The sequence below is a fragment of the Theropithecus gelada genome, chromosome 1 (genome assembly GCF_003255815.1).
Source record: "Theropithecus gelada isolate Dixy chromosome 1, Tgel_1.0, whole genome shotgun sequence".
NCBI lineage: Eukaryota > Metazoa > Chordata > Mammalia > Primates > Cercopithecidae > Theropithecus > Theropithecus gelada.
The window spans coordinates 65,650,605-65,675,297 of NC_037668.1; the positions used below are offsets into that span (position 1 = coordinate 65,650,605).

The following is a 24,693-nucleotide window of genomic DNA, read 5'->3' on the forward strand; positions in this document are numbered from 1 at the left end:
AGGCCCATTCCAATACAGCCCAACTCTTTTTTTTTTTTTTTTTTTTTTTGAGATGGGGCCTCACTATATTGCCTAGGCTGGTCTCAAACTCCTAGGTTCAAAGGATCTTCTAGCCTCAGCGTCGTGAGTAGCTAGGACTACAGTGTGTGCCACCATGCCTATTTTTTTTTTTTTTTTTTAAATGAGACAGGATCTCACTATGTTACCTAGGCTGGTCTTAAGCAACCCTCCTGCCTCAGCCTCCCAAGTAGCTGGGACTACAGGCACAAGCCACTGCACCCAGCTCCAACTCCTTTCTTTATGCAAATACAAAAGGCAAACCGTGGTGCCACACTTAGTCCTTAGTAGCAGCCCTGGCTTATCCTCCTAGTCTTTCCCTAGTATTTGCATCAATGGCTAAGCTGATGGCAGACCTCATCCTGGGGTAATACTCATTCAGGGAAGCAGCAACAAAGGAGGGTAGGGTAAGAGGTCAGGTCAGATTTGTAGCAAAACAGGTGGCCATTAAATCTCAGCTACTACTAAAGTTGGTGAGAAAGAGGTATGGAGGCCTTAAGACCTGAAGCACTGAGTTGGTCCATAACCCTGGGCTTTAGAACAAGGTGTGGTTTTATTTTCTGGCAGAATCTTTTAAAATATAAAACAGATAAAACACATCTCAACCCTGCAATCTGCCAGCATGTCTTGTTTCTACAAGATGCATGCTAGACCATGAGACTACATAGCAAAGGGTCTTTAAGAGGATTTGGTTGGGAGAAATAGAAAAAGCAGATCTCAGGGAAGCCTGGGCTAGCCCAAAAGCTGAGCTACATCCCTGAACACTAGAGCAGTCCTTGTCTTTTCAGATCCTCATAGGTCTTCTTATTCACAACATTCCCACTTGAATCTTCGTATTCTTCCTGAAAAGGAAGGGGTACACTTTGTTAGATACATCTCCTAAAAGAAATGTTTGGAACCAATCTCTAGGTACCTGAGCTCATCCTGGCCTGATTCCATGGCATACTCTGGTACACTAAGACTGGCATTTATCTAAGACAGCCTTTCTCAACTGGGGTTCCACAAGAGAATTAAGTCCCACTGCCCCAAAGCAGCCACGGTGTTCAATGAATTAACTTCTCTCGTAGACATCTAAAATGGTATTAGTCATGACCCATCATTAGAGTATCTGAGAAAATAGTTTATTTAGCTCTCTATATTTAAGATGAGAAACCATGGTTGAGAAAGGCTGACCTGCAACAGCAAGTTTTCAAACAGTTCCCAAGAATCCCAGGTTTCTGCTCAGAGGCCACTGAAGGGTTGAAAGGGAGGCCAGGAAGTCTGAGCTTCCCCATGTCCAGAGCAATTCTGCTTGATTCTATTTTATATATCGGAGTACTATATTACAAGTGGAAGACAGTTTTGCTGCCAAAAAGAAAAAAAATACTGAAAACCACTGACTCAAAAAAAGGGAGGCTATTGCCAGTTACTATGGGACTTGGAGTGAGTCAATACTATTCCTTACATACATGTCATTCCTCATCTCTAAAAACCTGCTGCTTGGGATGACCATCATAAGACCAACAAGGACTTCTCCCTGTTGCTATGGGAGTACCATCTCTCATTAGATGCTTTCCTCAAAGGAGATCTAATACATGATACAGAGTCTCGGCATTTTAGTCTATAAATCTCCACGGCAAAACATGAGATATGGGTACTCCCACTTGCCGTTTCAATTTTTGTGTGTGTGTGAGGCAAGTTCTTGCTCTGCCACCCAGGCTGGAGTGCAATGGTGCAATCACAGCTCACTGCAGCCTCGACAGCCTGGGCTCAAGTGATCCTCCTGCCTCAGCCTCCTGAACAGCTGGGACCACAGGCATGTGCCACCACTCCCAGTTAATTATTGTATTTTTTGTAGAGATATGGTTTCACCATGTTGCCCAGGCTGGTCTCCAATTCCTGGGCTCAAGCAATCTGCCTGCTTTGGCCTCCCAAAGTGCTGGGACTACAGGCATGAACCGCTGCACCCAGCCCATTTCAAAATTTGAATGGGAGAATACAATCTGCCTTTTTGTTGTTAAAGAGACAGGGTCTTACTCCGTCACCCAGGCTGAAGTGCAGTGCTATGATCATAGGTCAGCAGCTGCCTCAAATTCCTGGGCTCAAGTGTTCCTCCTGCCTCAGTCCCAATTAGCTGGGACTACAAGCATGCACCACCACACTTGGCTAATTATTATTATTATTATTTTTTTTTTTTTGAGACAGAGTCTTGCTCTGTCACCCAGGCTGGAGTGCAGTGGCACAATCTCGGCTCATGCAACCTCCACCTCCCGGGTTCAAGTGATTTTCGTGCCTAGGCCTCCCAAGTAGCTGGGACTACAGGCGTGAGCGGGTGGATCACCTGAGGTGAGGAGTTTGAGACCAGTCTGGCCAACATGGCGAAACTCTGTCACTACTAAAAATACAAAAATTAGTCAGTGTGGTGGCGGGCGCCTGTAATCTCAGCTACTCGAGAGGCAGGAGAATTGCTGGAATCCAGGAGGTGGAAGTTGCAGTCAGCTGACGTTACACCACTGCACTCCAGCCTGGGCAACAGTGTGAGACTCTGTGTCAAAAAAAAAAAAAAAAGGAAAAGTCAATTGGTAGATATTGTCACATTCTACTCGCTGCTGCAGTACACCAGGGACCATCTTTCACCTCCCTTCTACGTGGCGAGGGAGCTCTCTATCACTTGACACTATCCCCAACACCATCCACATTAGTACTCACCTCAGTGTCGGGCTGCCATCGTTCTGAAGCCTTCTGCAATTTCAGTTTGGCCCACACTGCAGGATGAGAAATGAATAGCAATCAGGATGGACTGAACATTTGTCGGGTAGCCAGTGTCATAATCCTCTCTCCCTGCCATTAGGATGCTCCCTAGAAGACTCTGCCTGTGAGATTTCTGCCTACCCCAAACCAGAATTTTGGTTCTAGACCACCTACAGACAAAACCCCTTCCACTGTAAAACTCATCATGACCTTGCTTTGCTATAACAGTTGGATCAAATATAACCAAAGACCTCCGAGAACAAAAAACTGCTACTCTTGAAGGAGGTTAATTGTGGAACAACCTATGAGAATAATGGAAGAAAGTGACTTTACTTTCTTAAAGCTCATAATACAAAATTCTAACAGTTCAATAACAATCTCTATGAAGGAGAAAAGGTAAAGACATCTGAAAAAACCATCATAGCTTCGGAGGGAGTGATCAGACATGTATACACAAGAAAAAAACTGATACAAACTGGGGAAAGAACAACTTGAATCTTTTTTTTTTTTTTTGAGATGGAGTTTCGCTCTTTTTGCCCAGGCTGGAGTGCAATGGTGCGATCTCAGCTCACCGCAACCTCCGCCTCCTGGGTTCAAGCGATTCTCCTGCCTCAGCCTCCCAAGTAGCTGGGATTATAGGCATGCGCCACCATGCCTGGCTAATTTTGTATTTTTAGTAGAGACGGGGTTTCTCCATGTTGGTCAGGCTGGTCTTGAACTCCCGACCTCAGGTGATCCACCTGCCTCGGCCTTCCAAAGTGCTGGGATTATAGGCGTGAGCCACCACGCCCAGCCAACTTGAATCTTAAAGCATGGTATCAGGAAGGTGAACTCTTAGATCAGATGAGAACAGATGGCTACATGGAATACATAAGACAGGTCCACTGCCAGAAAGGGAAGATAATAAAATATTAATAGATGATGAGAAAACAGAACTTGATTCCTGTGTTTTCACCTTTCCCATCAAGTAGAATAATCTCAACTTGACAAGATTAGAAGAAATATCACAGAGAGACAGTTGAAGCCTAAGATGGGTGAATGAATAGTAAATAAAACAATATATGATAAAATGCTTAGCTCTGCACCTGGCACATAGGTGCTCAATTAATCAACTTTTCCTTCTTTACTAATTGCTTTAAATTAGCTGAAGTTGGCCAGGCACAGGGGCTCATGCCTATAATCCCAGTACTTTGGGAGGCCGAGGCAGGTGGAATACCTGAGGTCGGGAGTTCGAGACTAGCCTGACCAACATGGAGAAACCCCATCTCTACTAAAAATACAAAATTAGCCGGGTGTGGTGGTGCATGCCTGTTAATCCCAGCTACTCAGGAGGCTGAGGCAGGAGAATCGCTTGAACCTGGGAGGTGGAGGTTGCGGTGAGCCAAGATCGTACCAGCCTGGGCAACAAGAGCGAAACTCTGTCTCAAAAATAAATAAATAAATAAAAATAAGCTGAAGTCTTCAAGCCCAGATAATATGCATTATCAGGAAGGAATGGAGAAGTTATGTGCTTACTATGTGACAGGGCAGCCCTGTCATATTCTTTGCCAAAGCCCTTCAAGAATCTAACCAAGAATTCAGCCTGGGTGACAGAGCGAGACTCTGTCAAAAAAAAAAAAAAGAGGCCGGGTGTGGTGGCTCACGCCTTTAATCCCAGCACTTTGGGAGGCTGAGGTGGGCAGATCACCTGAGGTTGGGAGTTCGAGACCAGCCTGACCAACATGGAGAAAGCCCATCTCTACTAAAAATACAAAATTAAACAGGTGTGGTGGCGCATGCCTGTAATCCCTGCTACTCAGGAGGCTGAGGCAGGAGAATTGCTTGAACCCAGGAGATGGAGGTTGCAGTGAGCCGAGATCGTGCCACTGCACTCCAGCCTGGGCAACAAGAACGAAACTCCGTCTCAAAAATAAATAAATAAATAAGAATATTAATAAAGTGCGACCAATCACCTAAACGGCGATTTCTGGTGGCAATTTCAGAGGACTCTTTCTTAGCTTTTGTACAATTAAAAAAAACATAAATCTAAATAAATGGAATAATTAACATAATAAATTTATAAGTAAAACTCTCCATTTAAGTAAAAAAATAAATAAACAAAATAAATCACTGCGGCTGGGTGCACTGGCCCACGCCTGTAATCCTAGCACTTTGGGAGGCTGAGGTGGATGGACTGCCTGAGCTCAGGAGTTCGAGACCAGCCTGGGCAACAAAGTGAAACCCCGTCTCTACTAAAATACAAAAAAATTAGCCAGGCATGGTGGCGTGCACCTGTAGTCTCAGCCACTCGGGAGGCTGAGACAGCAGAATCGCTTGAACTCAGGAGGTGGAGGTTGCAGTGAGTGGAGATCATGCCACTGCACTCCACTCACAACACAGCGAGACTCCATCCCAAAAACAAACAAACAAAATCACAGCAACTTAAATGACAGTACAGAATCTCTTCCTCCAGGCTAAAATCTCCAAGAGAGAAATAAAAATTTCAAAAGAATGATCTACTGCCGGGCGCGGTGGCTCAAGCCTGTAATCCCAGCACTTTGGGAGGCCGAGACGGGTGGATCACGAGGTCAGGAGATCGAGACCATCCTGGCTAACACGGTGAAACCCCGTCTCTACTAAAAAATACAAAAAAAAACTAGCCGGGCGAGGTGGCAGGAACCTGTAGTCCCAGCTACTCGGGAGGCTGAGGCCGGAGAATGGCGTGAACCCAGGAGGCGGAGCTTGCAGTGAGCTGAGATCCAGCCACTGCACTCCAGCCTGGGCGACAGAGCGAGACTCCGTCTCAAAAAAAAAAAAAAAAAGAATGATCTAAACAAGTTAATCCAGGCCAGGAATGGTGACATGAGAAACACTTGAGCCCAGGAGGCAGAGGCTGCAGTGATCCAAGATTGTACCACTACACCCCAGCCTGGGCAAAGAGCAAGATCCTGTCTCAGAAAAAGAAACAGAGAGAAGACAGGGGCTGGGTTCGGGTGCAGTAGAAATTGAGGTAGAAATAAAACTACAAATGCTATGTGGTGAACCTAAAAAGATCAAGGGAAGCCATGATGGTAGAAATAATACAATTAGTCAAAACAGTGGCAATAACAACATTCATAGGGAGAAACTGACTAACCTAGACAGCTGAATAAGTAGATAAATTCTGAAAGTAGTAATGCAGTTGAAGAATCATGAACCTGCCAATGATATTCTTTTTTTTTTTTTGAGACGGAGTGTCACTCTGTCACCCAGGCTGGAGTGCAGTGGTGTGATCTGGGCTCACTGCAAGCCCAGTCTCCTGGGTTCACGCCATTCTCCTGCTTAGCCTCCCGAGTAGCTGGGACTACAGGCGCCTGCCACCATGCCCGGCTAATTTTTTATATTTTTAGTAGAGATGGGATTTCACTGTGTGAGCCAGGATGGTCTTGATCTCCTGACCTCGTGATCCGCCTGCCTTGGCCTCCCAAAGTGCTGGGATTACAGGTGTGAGCCACCACGTCCGGCCCTGCCAATGATATTCTAAAAAAAAAAAAAAAATTAGGGCCAGGCGTGGTGGCTCACGCCCGTTATCCCAACGCTTTGGGAGGCCGGGGCGCGTGCATGACGAGGTCAGAGATCAAGACCATCCTGGCTAACACGGTGAAACCCCGTCTCTCTTAAAAATACAAAAATTGGCTGGGTGTGCTGGTGTGCGCCTGTAGTCCCAGCTACTTGGGAGGCTGAGACAGGAGAATCGCTTTAACCTGGGAGGTGGAGGTTGCAGTGAGCAGAGATTGCGCCACTGCTTTCCAGCCTGGCGACAATGCGAGACTCTGTCTAAAAAAAAAAAAAACTATATGGCTAAGATAATACAATTCCTTTCTAGAAAAACTCTTAATGACCAACCCTTAAAAAAAACATCCCCTGATGAGTGTGATTTCAAAGAAGGCAGTATGGCATTGTGGAAAGAGGAAAGACTGTTTTAAGACACACGTGCTGTAATCCCAGCACTTTGGGAAACCAAGGCAGGCAGGTTACCTGAGATCAGGAATTTGAGACCAGCCTGGCCAACATGCTAAAACCCCATCTCCATTAAAAATACAATTAGCCAGACGTGGTGGCGAGTACCTGTAATTTCAGCTACTCGGGAGGCCAAGGCAGGAGAATCGCTTGAAACCAGGAGGTGGAGGTTGCAGTGAGCTGAGATCCAGCCACTGCACTCCAGCCTGGGCGACACAGCAAGACACCGTCTCAAAAATTAAAAAAAAAAATTAAATTAAAAAAAAAAAGAAAAGAAAAAGGCTGCCATGAAAAGGTTAATGGCAGAGAAAGCTACCACTGCTGGGAAAACAGGAAGCCTGGCAGCAGTCCTCTATGTGCTTCAGCAGCACATTCCCTGACATGTACTCTACTTCACTTTCCTCAAGAGGTATTTCGCTGCTGTGTTTCTATAGCCTCAAACACAAGCTTACTGAGGGCACTTCTATTTTTTCCTTTATATCAGTAATTCTTTAACATGAGCCTGGTGGCTCATGCCTATAATCCTAGCACTTTGGGAGGCCAATGCGGGTGCATCACTTGAGGTCAGAAGTTCCAGGCCAGCCTGGCCAACATGGTGAAACCTTGTCTTTACTAAAAATACAAAAATTGCTGGGCGTGGTGGTACATGCCTATGGTCCCAGCTACTGGGGAGGTTAAGGCACAAGAATTGCTTGACCCCAGGAGGCAAAGGTTGCAGTGAGCCGAGATCAGTCACTGCACTCCAGCCTGGGCAACACAGCAAGACTCTGTCTCAAAAAAAAATAATAATAAAAAAAATAAGGTTGGGTGCAGTGGTTCATGCCTATGATGCCAGCATTTTGTAGGGCCAAGGTGGGAGGATCACTTCAGCCCACGAGTTTGAGACCAGCCTGGGCAACATAAGGAAACCCCATCTGTACCAAAAAGAAAAAAAAAAAAAAAAAGAAGGAAAAAAAAGAAAATAAACTCAGAATAGATATAAAACACTTGGTTTCCTACTTTGTCATAAGAAGTCAAGAAATTATGTAAGTTAAAGAATCTTAGCACAGTCCCACTGAAGAGGTAATCTCTGTCAATATAAACAGTCTCAAATGACAGACAGGTTGTAGCATGTTGCATGCTGGGCAGGGATCACGCCTGCAATCCCAGCACTTTCAGAGGCTGAGGCAGGCAGATCGCTTGGGTACAGGACTTTAAGACCAGCCTGGGCAACATGGTGAAACATCATCTCTACAAAAAATACAAAAATTAGCCGGGCATGGTGGCACAAGCCTGTAGTCCCATTGACTTGGGAATCTGAGGCGGGAGGATCACTTGAGTCTGGGAGGCAGAGACTGCAGTGAGCTGTGATTGTACCACTGTACTCCAGCCTGGGCAATAGAGTTGGAAGCCCAAAGTTCAAGCTGACCAAACAGCTGAACAGCCTGCTAAGCGTAACTGAGAGTAAAGTGCCTGTAATTTAACAAAGTGGAGGGGTAAATACCTTACTTCTGTCTAACCAGCCAACAGTGAAATGTGACATAGATCCACTGAAAAGAAAATAAAAAGCCAGGACAGGCATGGTGGCTAACGCCTATAATTCCAGTACTTTAGGAAGCCAAGGCAGGCAGGTCACCTGAGGTCAGGAGTTTGAGACCAGCCTGGCCAACATGCTAAAACCCCGTCTCTACTAAAAATACCAAAAAAATTAGCCAGGTGTGGTGGCAAGCACCTGTAATTCCAGCTACTTGGGAGGCTGAGGCAGGATAATCGTTGGAAACCAGGGGGTGGAGGTTGCAGTGAGCTGAGATCACGCCAGTGCACTCCAGCCTGGGCAACAGAGCAAGACTCTGTCTCAGAAATTTAAAAAAAAATTTAAATTAAATTTTAAAAAGAAGAAAAGAAAAAGGCTGCCATGAAAATGTTAATGGCAGAGAAAGCTCCCACTGCTGGGAAAACAGGAAGCCTGGCGGTGGTCCTCTATGTGCTTCAGCAGTACCTTCCCTCACATGCACTCCACTTTACTTTCCTCAAGAGGTATTTGGCTGCTGTGTTTCTATAGCCTCAAACACAAGCTTACTGAGGGCACTTCTATTTCTTCCTTTATATCAGTCATTCTTTAACACATTAAAATCAATTCAGAAAACTATACATACAACCATTCAATCAAAATCTTGCATACAAGGGAGTTCACAAACCCAGGCTAAAAGCCCTGGTCTATACTCAGCACAGGGCTCTTCTCAAAGGAGAAACAATCAGTATTGCTGACTAATTCATTCCCCTTAAAAATGCAATAATTAGCTGGACGCCGTGAATCATGCCTGTAATCCCAGCACTTTGGGAGGCTGAGGCGGGCGGATCACCTGAGGTCGGGAGTTTGAGACCAGCCTGACCAACATGGAGAAACCCCGTCTCTTAAGTAGCTGGGCATGGTGGCACATACTTGTAATCCCAGCTACTCGGGAGGCTGAGGTAGGAGAATCGCTTGAACCCAGGAGGCAGAGGTTGCAGTGAGCCGAGATCGCACCATCACACTCCAGCCTGGGCAATATGAGCGAAACTCCATCTCAAAAAAAAAAAGCAATAATTAGGTGCGATGGCTCACGCCTGTTATCCCAGCACTTTGGGAGGCCAACGTGGGTGGATCACTTGAGGTCAGGAGTTCGACACCAGCCTGGCCAACATGGTGAAAGCCCATCTCTACTAAAAATAGAAAAATTAGCTGGGCGTGGTGGCGCTTGCCTGTAATCCCAGGTACTAGGGAGGCTGAGGCAGAAGAATTGCTTGAGCCCAGGAGACGGAGGTTGCAGGAGCCATGATCGCACCACTGCACTCCAGCCTGGTGACAGAACAAGACTCTGTCTCAGAAACAAAACAAAGGCTGGGCGTGGTGGCTCACACCTGTAATCTCAGCACTTTGGGAGGCCAAGGCGGGCAGATCACGAGGTCAGGAGATCGAGACCATCCTGGCTAACAGTGTGAAACCCCATCTCTACTAAAAATACAAAATATTAGCCAGGCGTGGTGGCGGGCGCCTGTAGTACCAGCTACTGGGAGGCTGAGGTGGGAGAATGGCATGAACCCGGGAGACGGAACTTGCAGTGAGCTGAGATCGTGCCACTGCACTCCAGCCTGGGTGACAGAGCGAGACTCCATCTCAGAAAAAAAAAATTAGCCAGGCACAGTGGCACGTGCCTATAATCCCAGCTACTTGGGAGGCTGAGGCAGGAGATTCGCTCGCACCCAGGAGGCGGAGGTTGCAGTGAGCTGAGATCACGCCATTGCACTCCAGCCTGGCGACAGAGCGAGACTCCGTCCATCTCAAAAAAAAAAAAAAAAAAACCAAAAAAAAAAAAAAAAAAAAAACCAACCACAAAACAAAAAACAGAAATGCAATAATAATACAACTGTCTCAGATTTTACATAACCACAACCTACTGCCTTTAATCCTGGATACACAAGGTATCAGGATGCTGACTCGAAGGAGGACAGGCCATTTGTACTGGCCTAGGAGACAGTAAATAAATGTTACTTACAGGAGACAGCATCTTCAATCTGTGTCACATTAGCAAAGTGAGCAGTGTTTGGGATGCCCAAACACCTCATGCCATGAGCGTGACGCCATTCCTGGGAGAAGAGAGAAGCAAAAGGATCATGTGAAATGGGAATAGCTGAACACACAGAGCACTAACTCCATTCTACTCATAAATCCTAACATGGCCCTTTACGAGACTCCACCGAAAGGCAGCATTCCTTTTGTGTTTCATGTTTGTAAACCGCTGGCTGTGACTGACAAAAGGCTGGTATTTCAAAGACGCATCGCATTGTTTGCCTCACTGGGTTGGCTTGTAAACCTAGATTCCAGACCCAGTAGTCTTACACATAAAACCTCTGGGTCAAGATCACAGGAAAATATCACAACTCTAACTACATCTCCCATATTGCGGGAGAACTCACCAAAGCCCCAGCAACTCCAAACACCTGCATGAATAGGGTTACTAATGGCAGGTCAGCATCATCTTTGTAGGTAAAGGAGAAGACTTTTATCAGGCACAACGATGTGGTGAGGAGAGAGCAGGGAGATTATACACTGACATGATGGCAGTTTTAGCTACGGGATGGTAAATGGCACAGGCTTTATCTGGATGCCAACTCCAATCATTGTAGGAGGTGCTGAGAAGGATTCAGAACTCACTCATGGGCTCAGCAAAAAAGACTCAGGATCAATTAGTAATATGTATGACTCAGAGAGGGGGAGAGGAGTTCATATAAATTTGTCATCCTTGGTCTAGCATAAATCTTTTCCATTCTGTAAAATGTCCTTCCAAAATCTAAGAACTAAAAGTAGAGCCCACTTAGAGGTGAGCCCACTTACAGCAGTACCACCTGGACAATACCCTGTCTCAAGAATGGTTTGATAAAGATCAGCCCCTTCATTTTTTTTTTTTCTCAAGAGGCAAAGATCCATTTATGATCCGAAAGAAGTAAGTCCTATTCTTGATCTTGAGTATTAGCAATGGGGTAGAGAAATAACCAAGAAGTCAGAAGTTGGTCTAAAATGCTAGCAGAAAGACAAAAACAGAGAAGTGTTAAGAGCAGGCAAGAGAAAACCAAGTAAGGTTTAAAGAGCGGAGTGGTAGAATTCCTCCAGAAACTATCTCAGGTATTTAAGACTAACATTGGTGCCAAAAGTCAAACGCCATGGGCTTGATTTTAAAACCATCCTTCTCTGATTCCCTTTGGCTCTGGACACCAGAGGTCCACATAGGCTACTCCTACTCTCTTCTCTAAAAGTCTCATGTTTTTATTTCAATTCCCCGAAAAATGGCTCTGAATTCCTTACAGCAAAGTGTCGCTGGAAGGCTTTGGGTCCTCGGTAGGTGTAGTTTCCACAAATCTCACAGTTGTAGTTGATATTTAGGCCATGAAGTTTATACAGCCAGTAGGGAATAGGCTAAAAAAGAAAAAAGAAAAAAAAAACAAGAAGTAGTGTTAGCCTACTAAACTCTGTATCTGTTTCCAAAATGGGGAATGGGGAGAAAGTGGTAGTTCTGAGACTTACTTTGCCATCCCAGCCAAGTGGCAGGTTTTTGGGGTTGTAAATGATCTCGTTCTCTTCATCTTCACTCTCACTCTCACTGATCTGCTCTTCTTCCTCTTCTTCTCGCTCTTCTCCTGTCCTGGCTTGCTTGCGCTGTACATTTTCATGAGTGAGATGTCGCTGTTCCTAAGGCAGGTCCATAAATGAAAAGTCAGAAAAAACTAGTGCAGAATAAGATGGGAAATTTCCTGTTTTCCTCCAACTTTTGCTGACCCCTTACTTCCAAGGATAAGGTTCTTTCTTATAGAATAAAGGAAAATCTTGCCTTCATATCAGAACTCCTTATCAGCAGGCTCTACCTGAACCCAAAGCAAAGAGTAAAAGGTTTTACATTACTTGCCTGATTACTCATCTGAGGCTATTCTAGAACAACAGAAAACAGTCTCATCTATTCTGACTCTAAAATATTTCCTGGCTGGGTGTGGTGGCTCAAGCCTGTAATCCCATCACTTTTGGAGGCTGGGGTGGGAGAATCACTTGAGGCCAGGAGTTTGACATCAGCCTGGGCAACACAGTGGGATCCCATCTCTACAAAACATTTACAAATTGGCTAGGCATGGAGTTGTGCACCTGTGGTCCCAGCTATTCAGGAGGCTGAGTTAGGAGGACTGCTTGAGCCCAGGAGTTTGAGGATGCAGTGAGCTATGATCCTACCACTACACTCTAGCCTGGGCAACACAGTGAGACTCCATCTCAAAAAAAAAAAAAAAAGGCCGGGCGCGGTGGCTCACGCCTGTAATCCCAGCACTTTGGGAGGCCGAGGCGGGTGGATCACAAGGTCAGGAGATCGAGACCATGGTGAAACCCCGTCTCTACTAAAAATAGAAAAAATTAGCCGGGCGCAGCGGCGGGCGCCTGTAGTCCCAGCTACTCGGGAGGCTGAGGCAGGAGAATGGCGTGAACCCGGGAGGCGGAGCTTGCAGTGAGCCGAGATTGCGCCACTGCACTCCAGCCTGGGCAACAGAGCAAGACTCCGTCTCAAAAAAAAAAAAAAAAAAAAAAAATGCACCCAATACAGGAGCACCCAGATTCATAAAGCAAGTCCTTAGAGACCTACGAAGAGACTTAGACTCTCATACAGTAATAATGGGAGACTTTAACACCCCACTGTCAATATTAGACAGATTGACAAGACAGAAAGTTAACAAGGATATCCAGGAATTGAACTCAGCTCTGCACCAAGCGGACCTAATAGACATCTGCAGAACTCTCCACCCCGAATCAACAGAATATACATTCTTCTCAGCACCGCATCACATTTATTCCAAAATTGACCACATAGTTGCAATTAAAGCACTTCTCAGCAAATGTAAAAGAATAGAAATTATAACAAACTGTCTCTCAGATCACAGTGCAGTCAAACTAGAACTCAGGATTAAGAAACTCACTCAGAACCTCTCAACTACATGGAAACTGAACAACCTGCTCCTGAATGACAACTACTGGGTACATAACGAAATGAAGGCAGAAATAAAGATGTTCTCTGAAACCAATGAGGACAAAGATACAACATACCAGAATCTCTGGGACACATTTAAAGCAGTGTGTAGAGGGAAATTTATAGCACTACATGCCCACAAGAGAAAGCTGGAAAAGATCTAAAATTGACACCCTAACATCACAATTAAAAGAACTTGAGAAGCAAGAGCAAACACATTCAAAAGCTAGCAGAAGGCAAGAAATAAGATCAGAGCAGAACTGAAGGAGATAGAGACACAAAAAACACTTCAAAAAAATCAATGAATCCAGGAGCTGGTTTTTTGAAAAGATCAACAAAATTGATAGACTGCTAGCAAGACTAATAAAGAAGACAGAAGAATCAAACAGATGCAATAAAAAATGAAAAAGGGGATATCACCACCGATTCCACAGAAATACAAACTACCATCAGAAAATACTATAAACACCTCTACGCAAAAAAACTAGAAAATCTAGAAGAAATGAATACATTCCTGGACACACACACCCTCCCAAGACTAAATCAGGAAGAAGCTGAATCCTTGAATAGACCAATAACAGGTTCTGAAATTGAGGCAATAATAGCCTACCAACCAAAAAAAGTCTAAGACCAGACGGATTCACAGCTGAATTCTACCAGAGGTACAAAGAGGAGCTGGTACCATTGCTTCTGAAACTATTCCAATGAATAGAAAAAAAGGGAATTCTCCCTAATTCATTTTATGAGGCCAATATCATCCTGATACCAAAGACTGGCAGAGACACAACAAAAAAAAGAGAATTTTAGACCAATATCCCTGATGAACATCAATGCAAAAATCCTTGATAAAATACTGGCAAACCAAATCCAGCAGCACATCAAAAAGCTTATCCACCATGATCAAGCTGGCTTCATACCTGTGATGCAAGGCTGGTTCAACATACGCAAATAAATACACGTAATCCATCACATAAACAGAACCAAATACAAAAGCCACACGATTATCTCAATAGATGCAGAAAAGGCCTTTGACAAAATTCAACAGCCCTTCATGCTAAAAACTCTCAATAAACTAGGTATTGATGGGGTGCATCTCAAAATAATAAAAGCCATTTATGACAAACCCACAGCTAATATCATACTGAATGGGCAAAAACTGGAAGCATTCCCTTTGAAAACTGGCACAAGACAGGGATGCCCTCTCTCACCAATCCTATTCAACATAGTGTTGGAAGTTCTGGCCAGGGCAATCAGGCAAGACAAAGAAAGGGTATTCAGTTAGGAAAAGAAGAAGTCAAATTGTCCCTGTTTGCAGATGACATGATTGTATATTTAGAAAACCCCATCGTCTCAGTCCAAAATCTCCTTAAGCTGATAAGCAACTTCAGCAAAGTCTCAGCATACAAAATCAGGGTGCAAAAATCACAAGCATTCCTATACACTAAAAACAGAGAGCCAAATCATGAGTGAACTCCCATTCACTATCACTTCAAAGAGAATAAAATACCTAGGAATTCAACTTACAAGGGATGTGAAGGACCTCTTCAAGAACTACAAACCACTGCTCAATGAAATAAAAGAGGACACAAACAAATGGAAGAACATTCCATGCTCATGGATAGGAAGAATCAATATTGTGAAAATGGCCATACTGCCCAAGGTAATTTATAGATTCAATGCCATCCCCATCAAGCTACCAATGACTTTCTTCATAGAATTGGAAAAAAACTACTTTAAAGTCCATATGGAACCAAAAAAGAGCCCACATTGCCAAGACAATCCTAAGCCAAAAGAACAAAGCTGGAGGCATCACGCTACCTGACTTCAAACTATACTACAAGGCTATGGTAACCAAAACAGCATGGTACTGGTACCAAAACAGAGATATAGACCAATGGAACAGAACAGAGTCCTCGGAAATAATACCACCACATCTACAGCCAACTGATCTTTGACAAACCTGACAAAAACAAGAAATGGGGAAAGGACTCCCTAATTAAATGGTGCTGGGAAAACTGGCTAGCCATATGTAGAAAGCTGAAACTGGATCCCTTCCTTACACCTTATACAAAAATTAATTCAAGATGGATTAAAGACTTAAATGTTAGACCTAAAACCATAAAAACCCTAGAAGAAAACCTAGGCAATATCATTCAGGCCATAGGCACGGGCAAGGACTTCATAACTAAAACACCAAAAGCAATGGCAACAAAAACCAAAATTGACAAATGGGATCTAATTAAACTAAAGAGCTTCCACACAGCAAAAGAAACTATCATCAGGTGAACAGGCAACCTATAGAACGGGAGAAAATTTTTACAATCTACTCATCTGACAAAGGGCTAATATCCAGAATCTACAAAGAACTTAAACAAATTTACAAGAAAAAAATCAAACCACCCCATTAAAAAATGGGCAAAATACATGAACACTTCTCAAAGGAAGATATTTATGCAGCCAACAGACACATGAAGAAATGCTCATCATCACTGGCCATCAGAGAAATGCAAATCAAAACTACAATGAGATACCATCTCACACCAGTTAGAATGGCGATCATTAAAAAGCCAGGAAACAACGGGTGCTGGACAGGATGTGGAGAAATAGGAACACTTTTACACTGTTGTTGGGACTGTAAACTAGTTCAACCATTGTGGAAGACAGTGTGGCCATTCCTCAAGGATCCAGAACTAGAAATACCATTTGACCCAGCCATCCCATTATTGGGCATATACCCAAAGGATTATAAATCATGCTGCTATAAAGACACATGCACACATACGTTTATTGCGGCACTATTCACAGTAGTAACGACTTGGAACCAACCCAAATGTCCATCAATGATAGACTGGATTAAGAAAATGTGGCACATATACACCATGGAATACTATGCAGCCATAAAAAAAAGATGAGTTCATGCCCTTTGTAGGGACATGGATGAAGCTAGAAACCATCATTCTGAGCAAACCATTGCAAGGACAGAAAACCAAACACCGCATGCTCTCACTCATAGGTGGGAATTGAACAATGAGAATGCTTGGACACAGGGTGGGGAACATCACATATTGGGGCCTGTTGGGGGGTGGTGGGAGGGGGGAGGGTTAGCATTAGGAGATATAATTTTATCTAATACTGTTGTATCTTTGTGTTTCCTGTTTCCTCTACCAGAAACTTTTTCTTCTCCCTCTTTCTACTTAGAAGACTCAACCTCACTGTATTCAGGTAAGTATCAAATTATATTGTAATTATTTGTCTCCACTAACCACAAAATGAGTTTCTCAAGGGCAAGAGGCTGTGTCATATTCACTATTGTATTAAAAAAATTTGCATAATGTCCAAAAACCAACAGACATCAACAAATAGTATAATAACGGCAAAAATCTTATCAGTTCATAGTGAGAGCAACTTCTGGAAAGCATTTCGCTAGAACTGGTTGGAATTCCAAAGAGAATACTGCCATCTCCTGGCAGGGAAAGCAAAATGCTCTTAAAGGATGGAGGCCGGCCTGGTGGCTCCAGCACTTTGGGAGGCCAAGGCAGGCAGATCACTTGAGCCCAGGAATTCAAGACCAGCCTGGCCAACAAGACAAAACCCTGTCTCTACCAAAAGTACAAAAATTAGCCAGGTGTGGTGGCACACACCTGTAGTTCCAGCTACCAGGGAGGCTGAGGCACGAGAATCACTTGAACCCAGGAGGCGGAGGTTGCAGTGAGCTGAGATCCCGCCACTGCACTCCAGCCTGGGTGACAGAGTGAGGTACTGTTTCAAAAAAAAAGGAGGGAGAAAGTGGACAAACCTCATGTCAAGGGCATGAGTGGCTTCCCAGCCACTCACAAGACTGGCAACTCAGCCTGCTGCCCACACTAGCACAGCCCAAGGTCACAGTGGAGAATATGTCTCTCCAATGTCCAATGTCTAGCTAGCCTTTTACTGAAAGCGGTCATAACAGAATCACAGGTGACTAGTTCTACAGCTATTATATGAATGGTCCTCAGAAGCAGAATGAAAATGTCCATGGCAATTAACAAAAATATGTAAACAAGCTATCTGACCCAGAGCCATCCACTAAAAGGACCATGCGAGTGTGTGTAAAAGGCTCGGCTCTGAGATAGTTAAAAATCGGGCTGGGTGTGGTGGCTCACACCTGTAATCCCAGCACTTTGGGAGGCTGAGGCAAGCTGATCACGAGGTCAGGAGTTCGAGACCAGCCTGGCCAATATGGCGAAACCCCGCCTCTACTAAAACTACAAAAAACTAGTCGGGCATGGTGGCGCACGCCTGTAGTCCCAGCTACTCAGGAGGCTGAGGGAGGAGACTCGCTTGAACCCTGGAGGTGGAGGTTGCAGTGACCCCGGATTGCACCACTGCACGCCAGCATGGGCGACAGAGCAAGACTCTGTCTCAAAAAAAAACAAAAAACAAAAAACAAAAAAAACTGTACACAGCAGACACGATCAGAAAGGCTGGTCTTCTGAAGGACTCCAAAGACATTGATCATCTTCTCTGGATGAGTGCTGCCATTTCTTCCACTCTTTCTTTCTGGAAAGAGATTTCTTTTCCTCCTACTCCTCTCCCTACTTTCTCTCTGAGACAAGCATACTGGTCAGGCTAGGCCTTTCTCTACCCCAACCCACACTTCAGTTCTTCCTAAAATATTCAAGGAGAACATTCACTGCCAGCTTTGTACTACTAATATTCTAGCCCTACTAATTTTCTCACAATCTTATGAACATGTAAGTTGACTTACATAAGATGACTTACGAAAATGCCTTTTTATAAGTCATAACTGAAAGGCTGCTTTGAGTAGCCTTTGTTACTTGCCCTTTTGAGTGTCTGCTTTGTGGGCTACCCCTGAGTATTTTCTGAAGCTCAGGCACAGAATCTGCACTATTCTGGATATTATATTGCGAGGGGACTCTATTCTCCATGCCTGGCTTTATGGGAATTGGACAATTTTGGAAGTATCGTCTAACAACAGAATAGGAACTTACTGAAGAGCCTCATACCCTGACCTCTATTTTGTGCCATACTAGTTTATCAGCTATCCACTCCTCTTTTGAACCTAATGAAAAAAATATCTTCCGTGAGTTCCTCTCCCTTTAACTCCTGTGCTTTATACCATTTTCCACTTTCAGCAGTCAGTCACTTACCCCAAGAATCTCTACATATTCATAGATCTGGGCTTCTAGAAAAGCAATGTCTTTGTTCCTCTCAGTGTCTCTGAGAAAAAGAAACAAGCTGTATCACTCAAGGATTCTCTCATCCATTGCTTTGTTCCCTATATCTGGGAACATTTATTGCACAACTGCATTAAAAATTATAAGCACATGAGAAATACTATGCTATGAAAGCAAATGCTCTGTTCATCTCAGGACTCTATTGACAAACACTGAGGGTATTTCTCAGAATGCATGGAGGCTTCCTCTATGACCTCACCTAGAAGATGAAGGACATATCAAGACTGCTTACACTGCCATCATTATAATCTACAAAGGAAATGTGGTATGTAAGAGCAAGCTCTGCAGCAGGTAGACCTAGGCCCAAATCCTGACTCTGCTACTTAGAACTATGAGAGTGGACACATTCCATAACTTTTCTGAGTCCTTATCTGCAAAAACTCAGGATAACAACTAATTTTCTGGGTTGTTGTGAGAATTAGAAAAAAAAGTACATTAAGAAAATGCTGGGCCAGACACGGTGGCTCATGTCTGTAATCCCAGCATTTTGGGAGGATGAGGCTGGCGATCACTTGAGGTTGGGAGTTTGTGACTAGCCTCACCAACACGGTGAAACCCTCTCTACTAAAAATACAAAAATTAGCTAGCCGCGGTGGCTCACGCCTGTAATCCCACCACTTTGGGAGGCTGAGGCGGGTGGATCACGTGAGGTCAGGAGTTCATGACCAGCCTGGCTAACATGGTGAAACCCCGTCTCTACTAAAAATACAAAAACTAGCCAGGCATGGTGGCGCACGCTGGTAATCCCACCTACTTGGAAGAGTGAGGCAAGAGAATCGCCTGAACCAGAGAGGTGGAGGTTGCAGCGAGCTGAGATTGCACCACTGCACTCCAACCTGGGCAACAAAGCAAGACTCTGTCTCAAACAAAAAAACAAAAAACACACAAAAATTAGCCAGTGTGGTGTTGCGTATCTGTAATCCCAGCTACTCGGGAGGCTGAGGCAAGAGAATCGCTTGAACCCAGAAGGCAGAGGTTGCAGTGAGCCGAGATTGTGCCACTGCACTCCAGCCTGGGCAACAGAGCGAGACGCCATCTCAAAAAAGAAAAAAAAAAAAAACCACCCTGGGTCAGGCGCAGTGGCTCACACCTATAATCCCAGCACTTTGGGAGGCCAAGGCGGGTGGATCACTTAAGCTCAGGAGCTGCAGACCAGCCTGGCCAACATGATGAACCCCCATCTCTACTAACAATACAAAAAATCAGCCATGTGTGGTGGTGTGTGCCTGTAGTCCCAGCTACTCAGGAGGCTGAGGCAGGAAAATCCTTTGAACCCAGGAGGTGGAGGTTCCAGCCAGTAAGCTGAGATTGCACCACTGCACTCCAGCTTGGGTGACAGAGTGAGACTCTGTCTCAAAAAAAAAAGAAAAGAAAAGAAAATACCTTGTCTAGGCCGGGCGCAGTGGCTCAAGCCTGTAATCCCAGCACTTTGGGAGGCCGAGACGGGTGGATCACGAGGTCAGGAGATCGAGACCATCCTGGCTAACACGGTGAAACCCCATCTCTAATAAAAAATACAAAAAACTAGCCAGGCAAGGTGGCGGGCGCCTGTAGTCCCAGCTACTCGGGAGGCTGAGGCAGGAGAATGGCGTAAACCCGGGAGGCAGAGCTTGCAGTGAGCTGAGATCCGGCCACTGCACTCCAGCCTGGGCGACAGAGTGAGACTCCGTCTCAAAAAAAAAAAAAAAAGGAAAATACCTTGTCTAAGTATGTAGCTCAAGAATTAGATTCAACTTTACCAAAAATAAGCTTAGAAAAATAGTTCTTGAACCTATTTAGCCTTTTAGCCTCTATAACCTATTAAAGGTGCCAAGAACACGGTTTCAAACTTAGAAACCTGACGTGCTCTCAATCAGATGAATACAGACGGTCCTTTGTTTATATTAACAGTGGTAGTATTCTCTATTAGCAAAGAGAAAGAGCAGACTGGATCTCTGTCGACCAATAACGGGGATAAAGCAGGCTTTAAAGTCTCCACTGTGGTTAAAAATTCTGCATGGGAATAACACTTAAAAGCCACAAGCAGCAGTGCTACCCCAGCCACTCACCGCTTGGTGCCCTTCGACTTGGGATTTTTGGCAAACAAAGAGGTATCAAGTGACTCCAGGGACTTTCCTTTGGTGCTGAAGAGTCTCTGGGCTCGCTCTTCTAGGGTCCTAAGGAGACAGGATGGCAAAGGATTTCAGGGTTACTTTACCACAGAGGCTCGCTTGTTTTTGCAGTGTGGAGCAACAGAAAAAAAATGGAATCAGAGCTGCTTAGAAGACTGTGCAAACACACAGCAAATTGAATAGTTTTGATAGAAAAACCATTCCTTACCCGCCACATTTCAAGCCTAAAGCTAAGAGAGCAGATTTCAATCTGTCCAAACCCAGAGAGGCCAACTCCTGTACAAAGAAGAGAAAAATTACAATATTACATTAACAGATTTTTGGGAAACCCCAAATGCAGGCCAGAGGGTGGGTGTTCCTGAGGCTGTGGCAGGACCACACATTTCATAGCCAATCTCACAGTAAGTCTAAACTCTCCAGAGGACTGAATCTGTAATTATCTTCAGACTTAACCATACTGGTAGTGTTCCATTTACTTTACTACAGCTTAATGTAGTTAGAATGATTATTTCAGTTTCCCAAGTAGTAATTTTTTTCTTTTTACTTTGCTACTTTCTTTGTAGATGCTTGATCCCAAGAAATAGTGCCTTATCACAACACAACCATGGTATTAAAGACAGCAGAGCAGTCTTTAAAGATAGAAAAATAGACAGGAAGAACAGTACTACTGCTGAAGGAAACATACCTCCCAGGAGGAGAATGCAGAGAGGTCAAGATGGGCTCCAGCATGGGTCAGAGCACTGCTTGTCTCTTTCTGGAAAGAACAATATGGTATTTATTAGGATCCAGGTTTAGGCCAGGCGTGGTGGCTCACACCTGTAATCTCAGCACTTTGGGAGGTCTAGATGGGTGAATTACTTGAGTTCAGGAGTTAGAGACCAGTCAGAGCAACATGGTGAAATCCCATCTCTACAAAAAAAACACATGAATTAGCTGGGCATGGTGGCATGTGCCTGTGGTCCCAGCTACTCAGGAGTCCAAGGCAGGAAGATCTCTTGAGCCCAGGAAGTTGAGGCTGCAGCAGTGAGGTATGATCATGCCACTACACTCCAGACTAGAAGCCAGATGGAGACTTTGTCTCCCAAAAAACAAAACAAAGCAAAACAAAACAAACAAACAACCCACCAGGTTTAGGATGAAGGTAAGGTTGGTCCACATTCTCTCCCTGGAGAGTTCAGGAAAAACCCATGTTTATCCCCAGAAGTGAGAATGTAGATTCCTAACATACGATCTGATAAGCTCTTGGTCGGCAGGAACCACATAACAGTAATGATGTGATTGGTGAAAATCTGGGCACAGTCAAAGGCAAGTGGACCCTGACAGTCTTGCTCCAAAGTACACACAAAAAAACCTCACATACGGCTGGGTGCGGTGGCTCATGCCTGTAATCCCAGCACTTTGGGAGGCTGAGGTGGGCAGATCACCTGAGCTCAGGAGTTTGAGACCAGTCTGACAAACACGGAGAAACCCCGTCTCCACTAAAAACACAAAATTAGCTGGGTGTGGTGGCGGGTGCCTGTAATACCAGCTACTCGAGAGGCTGAGGCAGGAGAATCACTTGAACCCAGGAGGTGGAGGTTGAGGTGAGCCGAGATCCTGCCATTGTACTCCAGCCTGGGCAACAAGAGTGAAACTCCGTCTCCAAAAAAAAAAAAAGAAAAAGAAAAACAAACAAACAAAAAAACATAGCATACTTGGCAGGGAATACCTCATTGTCACAAGTGATACCAAGGAATTGATACCTAATGCCCTAAAGTAGATAAAGGTAAATAATTACTTCAATTCCTTGGCATGTCCACCATTCACACCCCACTGAAGCTCACCGGCCATCCAGGAAAGGTTCCATTCTCCCATTTCTTCTCAAACTCAGCCTGAATCTTCCCAAAAAGTTCATTCTGATCTTGGAGAGGCTTCACTCTATCTGTGTAATCCTGAAGGTACTCGAGCAGCATCTCTAGGTATCTACAGAGGAACATACAATGCAGAGAAAGCAAAAAGGGTTTCTATTTTTGCTATCTTGTTATTCCCTGTAGAATATATAGTACTTATAATTCTAGTAATGCTATCTTTTTAATCCTTTTTTTTTTTTTGAAACGGACTTTCGTTCTTCTTGCCCAGGCTGGAGTGCAACGGCACGATCTCAGCTCACCACAATCTCCGCCTCCCGGATTCAAGTGATTTTCCTGCCTCAGCCTCCCGAGTAGCTGGGATTACAGGCATGCGCCACCACGCCCGGCTAATTTTGTATTTTTTTTTTTTTGAGACGGAGTCTCGCTCTGTCCCCAGGCTGGAATGCAGTGGCACAATCTCGGCTCACTGCAAGCTCCGCCTCCCAGGTTCACGCCATAATCCTGCCTCAGCCTTCCAAGTAGCCCTTAGGACTACAGGCGCCCGCCACCACGCCCGGCTAATTTTTTTGTATTTTTAATAGAGATGAGGTTTCACCGTGTTAGCCAGATGGTCTCGATCTCCTGATCTCGTGATTCGCCCGCCTCCTCAGCCTCCCAAAGTGCTGGGATTACAGGTGTGAGCCACCGCGCCCGGCTAATTTTGCATTTTTTTTTTTTTTGAGATGGAGTCCCTCAGTCGCCCAGGCTGGAGTGCAGTGGCGCGATCTCAGCTCACTGCAAGCTCCGCCTCCCAGGTTCACGCCATTCTCCTGCCTCAGCCTCCCAAGTAGCTGGAACCACAGGTGCCTGCCACCACGCCTGGCTAATTTTTTGCATTTTTAGTAGGGATGGGGTTTCACCGTGTTAGCCAGGGATGGTCTCGATCTCCTGACCTTGTGATCTGCCCACCTCAGCCTCCCAAAGTGCTGGGATTACAGGCGTGAACCACCACGCCCGGCCTAATTTTGTATTTTTAATAGAGACAGTGTTTCTCCACATTGGTCAGGCTGGTCGCGAACTCCTGACCTCAGGTGATCCGCCTGTCTTGGCCTCCCAAAGTGCTGAGATTACAGGTGTGAGCCACCGTGCCCGGCCAATACTCATTTTTAAATGAACTTAGAATGGACATTTTTCCCAACATGTCATTTTGATTCTGACCTTTTCCACCTCCTTTTATTCTCATAAAATGATGCTGAATACTAAGGTCTTAATTACCTCACATAATACAAGATTTCATTAAAACGAAAATGAGAAAAAGAGGGGAAATTAAAAAATCACTAATCAGGGGAGTAATTAACAAAAACATAAATTTTTCACTTATACATCACACCTAAGCATCTCACTTCAGTCACAATCTGAGAAAGTCTAATTTTTTTCCCATAAAACTCCAAAAACACAGAAGTCCCAGAGTGGGAGAGTTCCTAAAACAATGAGACAAAATTAAGAACAGTATGGGCATATGATGGAAGATGTGCCCACAGACACACCTTTGTCCACATCCAGAGCATCGCAAAGGTTTTAAAACCACATCATTCATAGCCCCATCCTCCAATGAACCTGGAAGTACGCCTTCATGTATGCATTCCAGGCAACAAATTCAGAACTTCACCCTCAAAAACTTCACATTATCTTCTAATCAAATCCAGGAGAGACCTAGAAGCTATTAATGCCTACCTCTTATACTCTGCATTCTTCCTTTCTTTAGGAATGTCGAATAATTGGTCAAAGATGGACAGGTATGTGATATAATCCAGCTTCTTCAAAGAGGGAAGAAATGACAAGAAATTCAGTTAGGTATTTATACTGTAACAACTTACAATATAATCTCCAATAAGTGAAATCAAAATTGAATGTTTTCTAACAAAGTAACAAGGGCTGGCTAATTTTTGTTTTTTTCCTGCTTTCCCATCATTCAATCCTACTACAATTGGAGTGTTAATTTCACTGGACTGAAGAAAAATATCAGACATAATTAACTTTATAAAATAAACATCAAGTTAATGAACATTAAACTAAAAGAAACATTTGTCGATTATTACCTAACGCTAGGGTCTTGGTTAAAGACTCTGACATCCTAAAACAAGGTCCTCAAAGGTGCCATTTGTTCACGCAAGTAACTACTTATTGAGCATCTTTGTACCAAGTATGGGGTACAGAAGACAACAAAACAGGC

The 24,693-nt window shown here is 44.4% G+C and overlaps 1 protein-coding gene across 2 annotated transcripts in view; it reads right to left on the reverse strand.

Annotated features, from left to right (window-relative positions):
- Window positions 1-584: 584 nt before the first annotated feature.
- SF3A3 (splicing factor 3a subunit 3) overlaps window positions 585-24,693 on the reverse strand; it is a 33,766-nt gene continuing 9,657 nt past the window's right edge. For both annotated transcript variants that reach the window (XM_025383806.1, XM_025383815.1), the window contains 11 exons: window positions 24,195-24,277; window positions 22,455-22,593; window positions 21,317-21,385; window positions 20,840-20,907; window positions 20,569-20,676; window positions 18,434-18,503; window positions 11,807-11,971; window positions 11,588-11,698; window positions 10,281-10,371; window positions 2,746-2,801; window positions 585-899 (listed from right to left, as the gene is read on the reverse strand). In XM_025383806.1, the coding sequence (XP_025239591.1) occupies window positions 822-899; window positions 2,746-2,801; window positions 10,281-10,371; window positions 11,588-11,698; window positions 11,807-11,971; window positions 18,434-18,503; window positions 20,569-20,676; window positions 20,840-20,907; window positions 21,317-21,385; window positions 22,455-22,593; window positions 24,195-24,277 (1,038 nt within the window). In that variant the 3' untranslated portion in view covers window positions 585-821. The remainder of the gene's footprint in view (window positions 900-2,745; window positions 2,802-10,280; window positions 10,372-11,587; window positions 11,699-11,806; window positions 11,972-18,433; window positions 18,504-20,568; window positions 20,677-20,839; window positions 20,908-21,316; window positions 21,386-22,454; window positions 22,594-24,194; window positions 24,278-24,693) is intronic.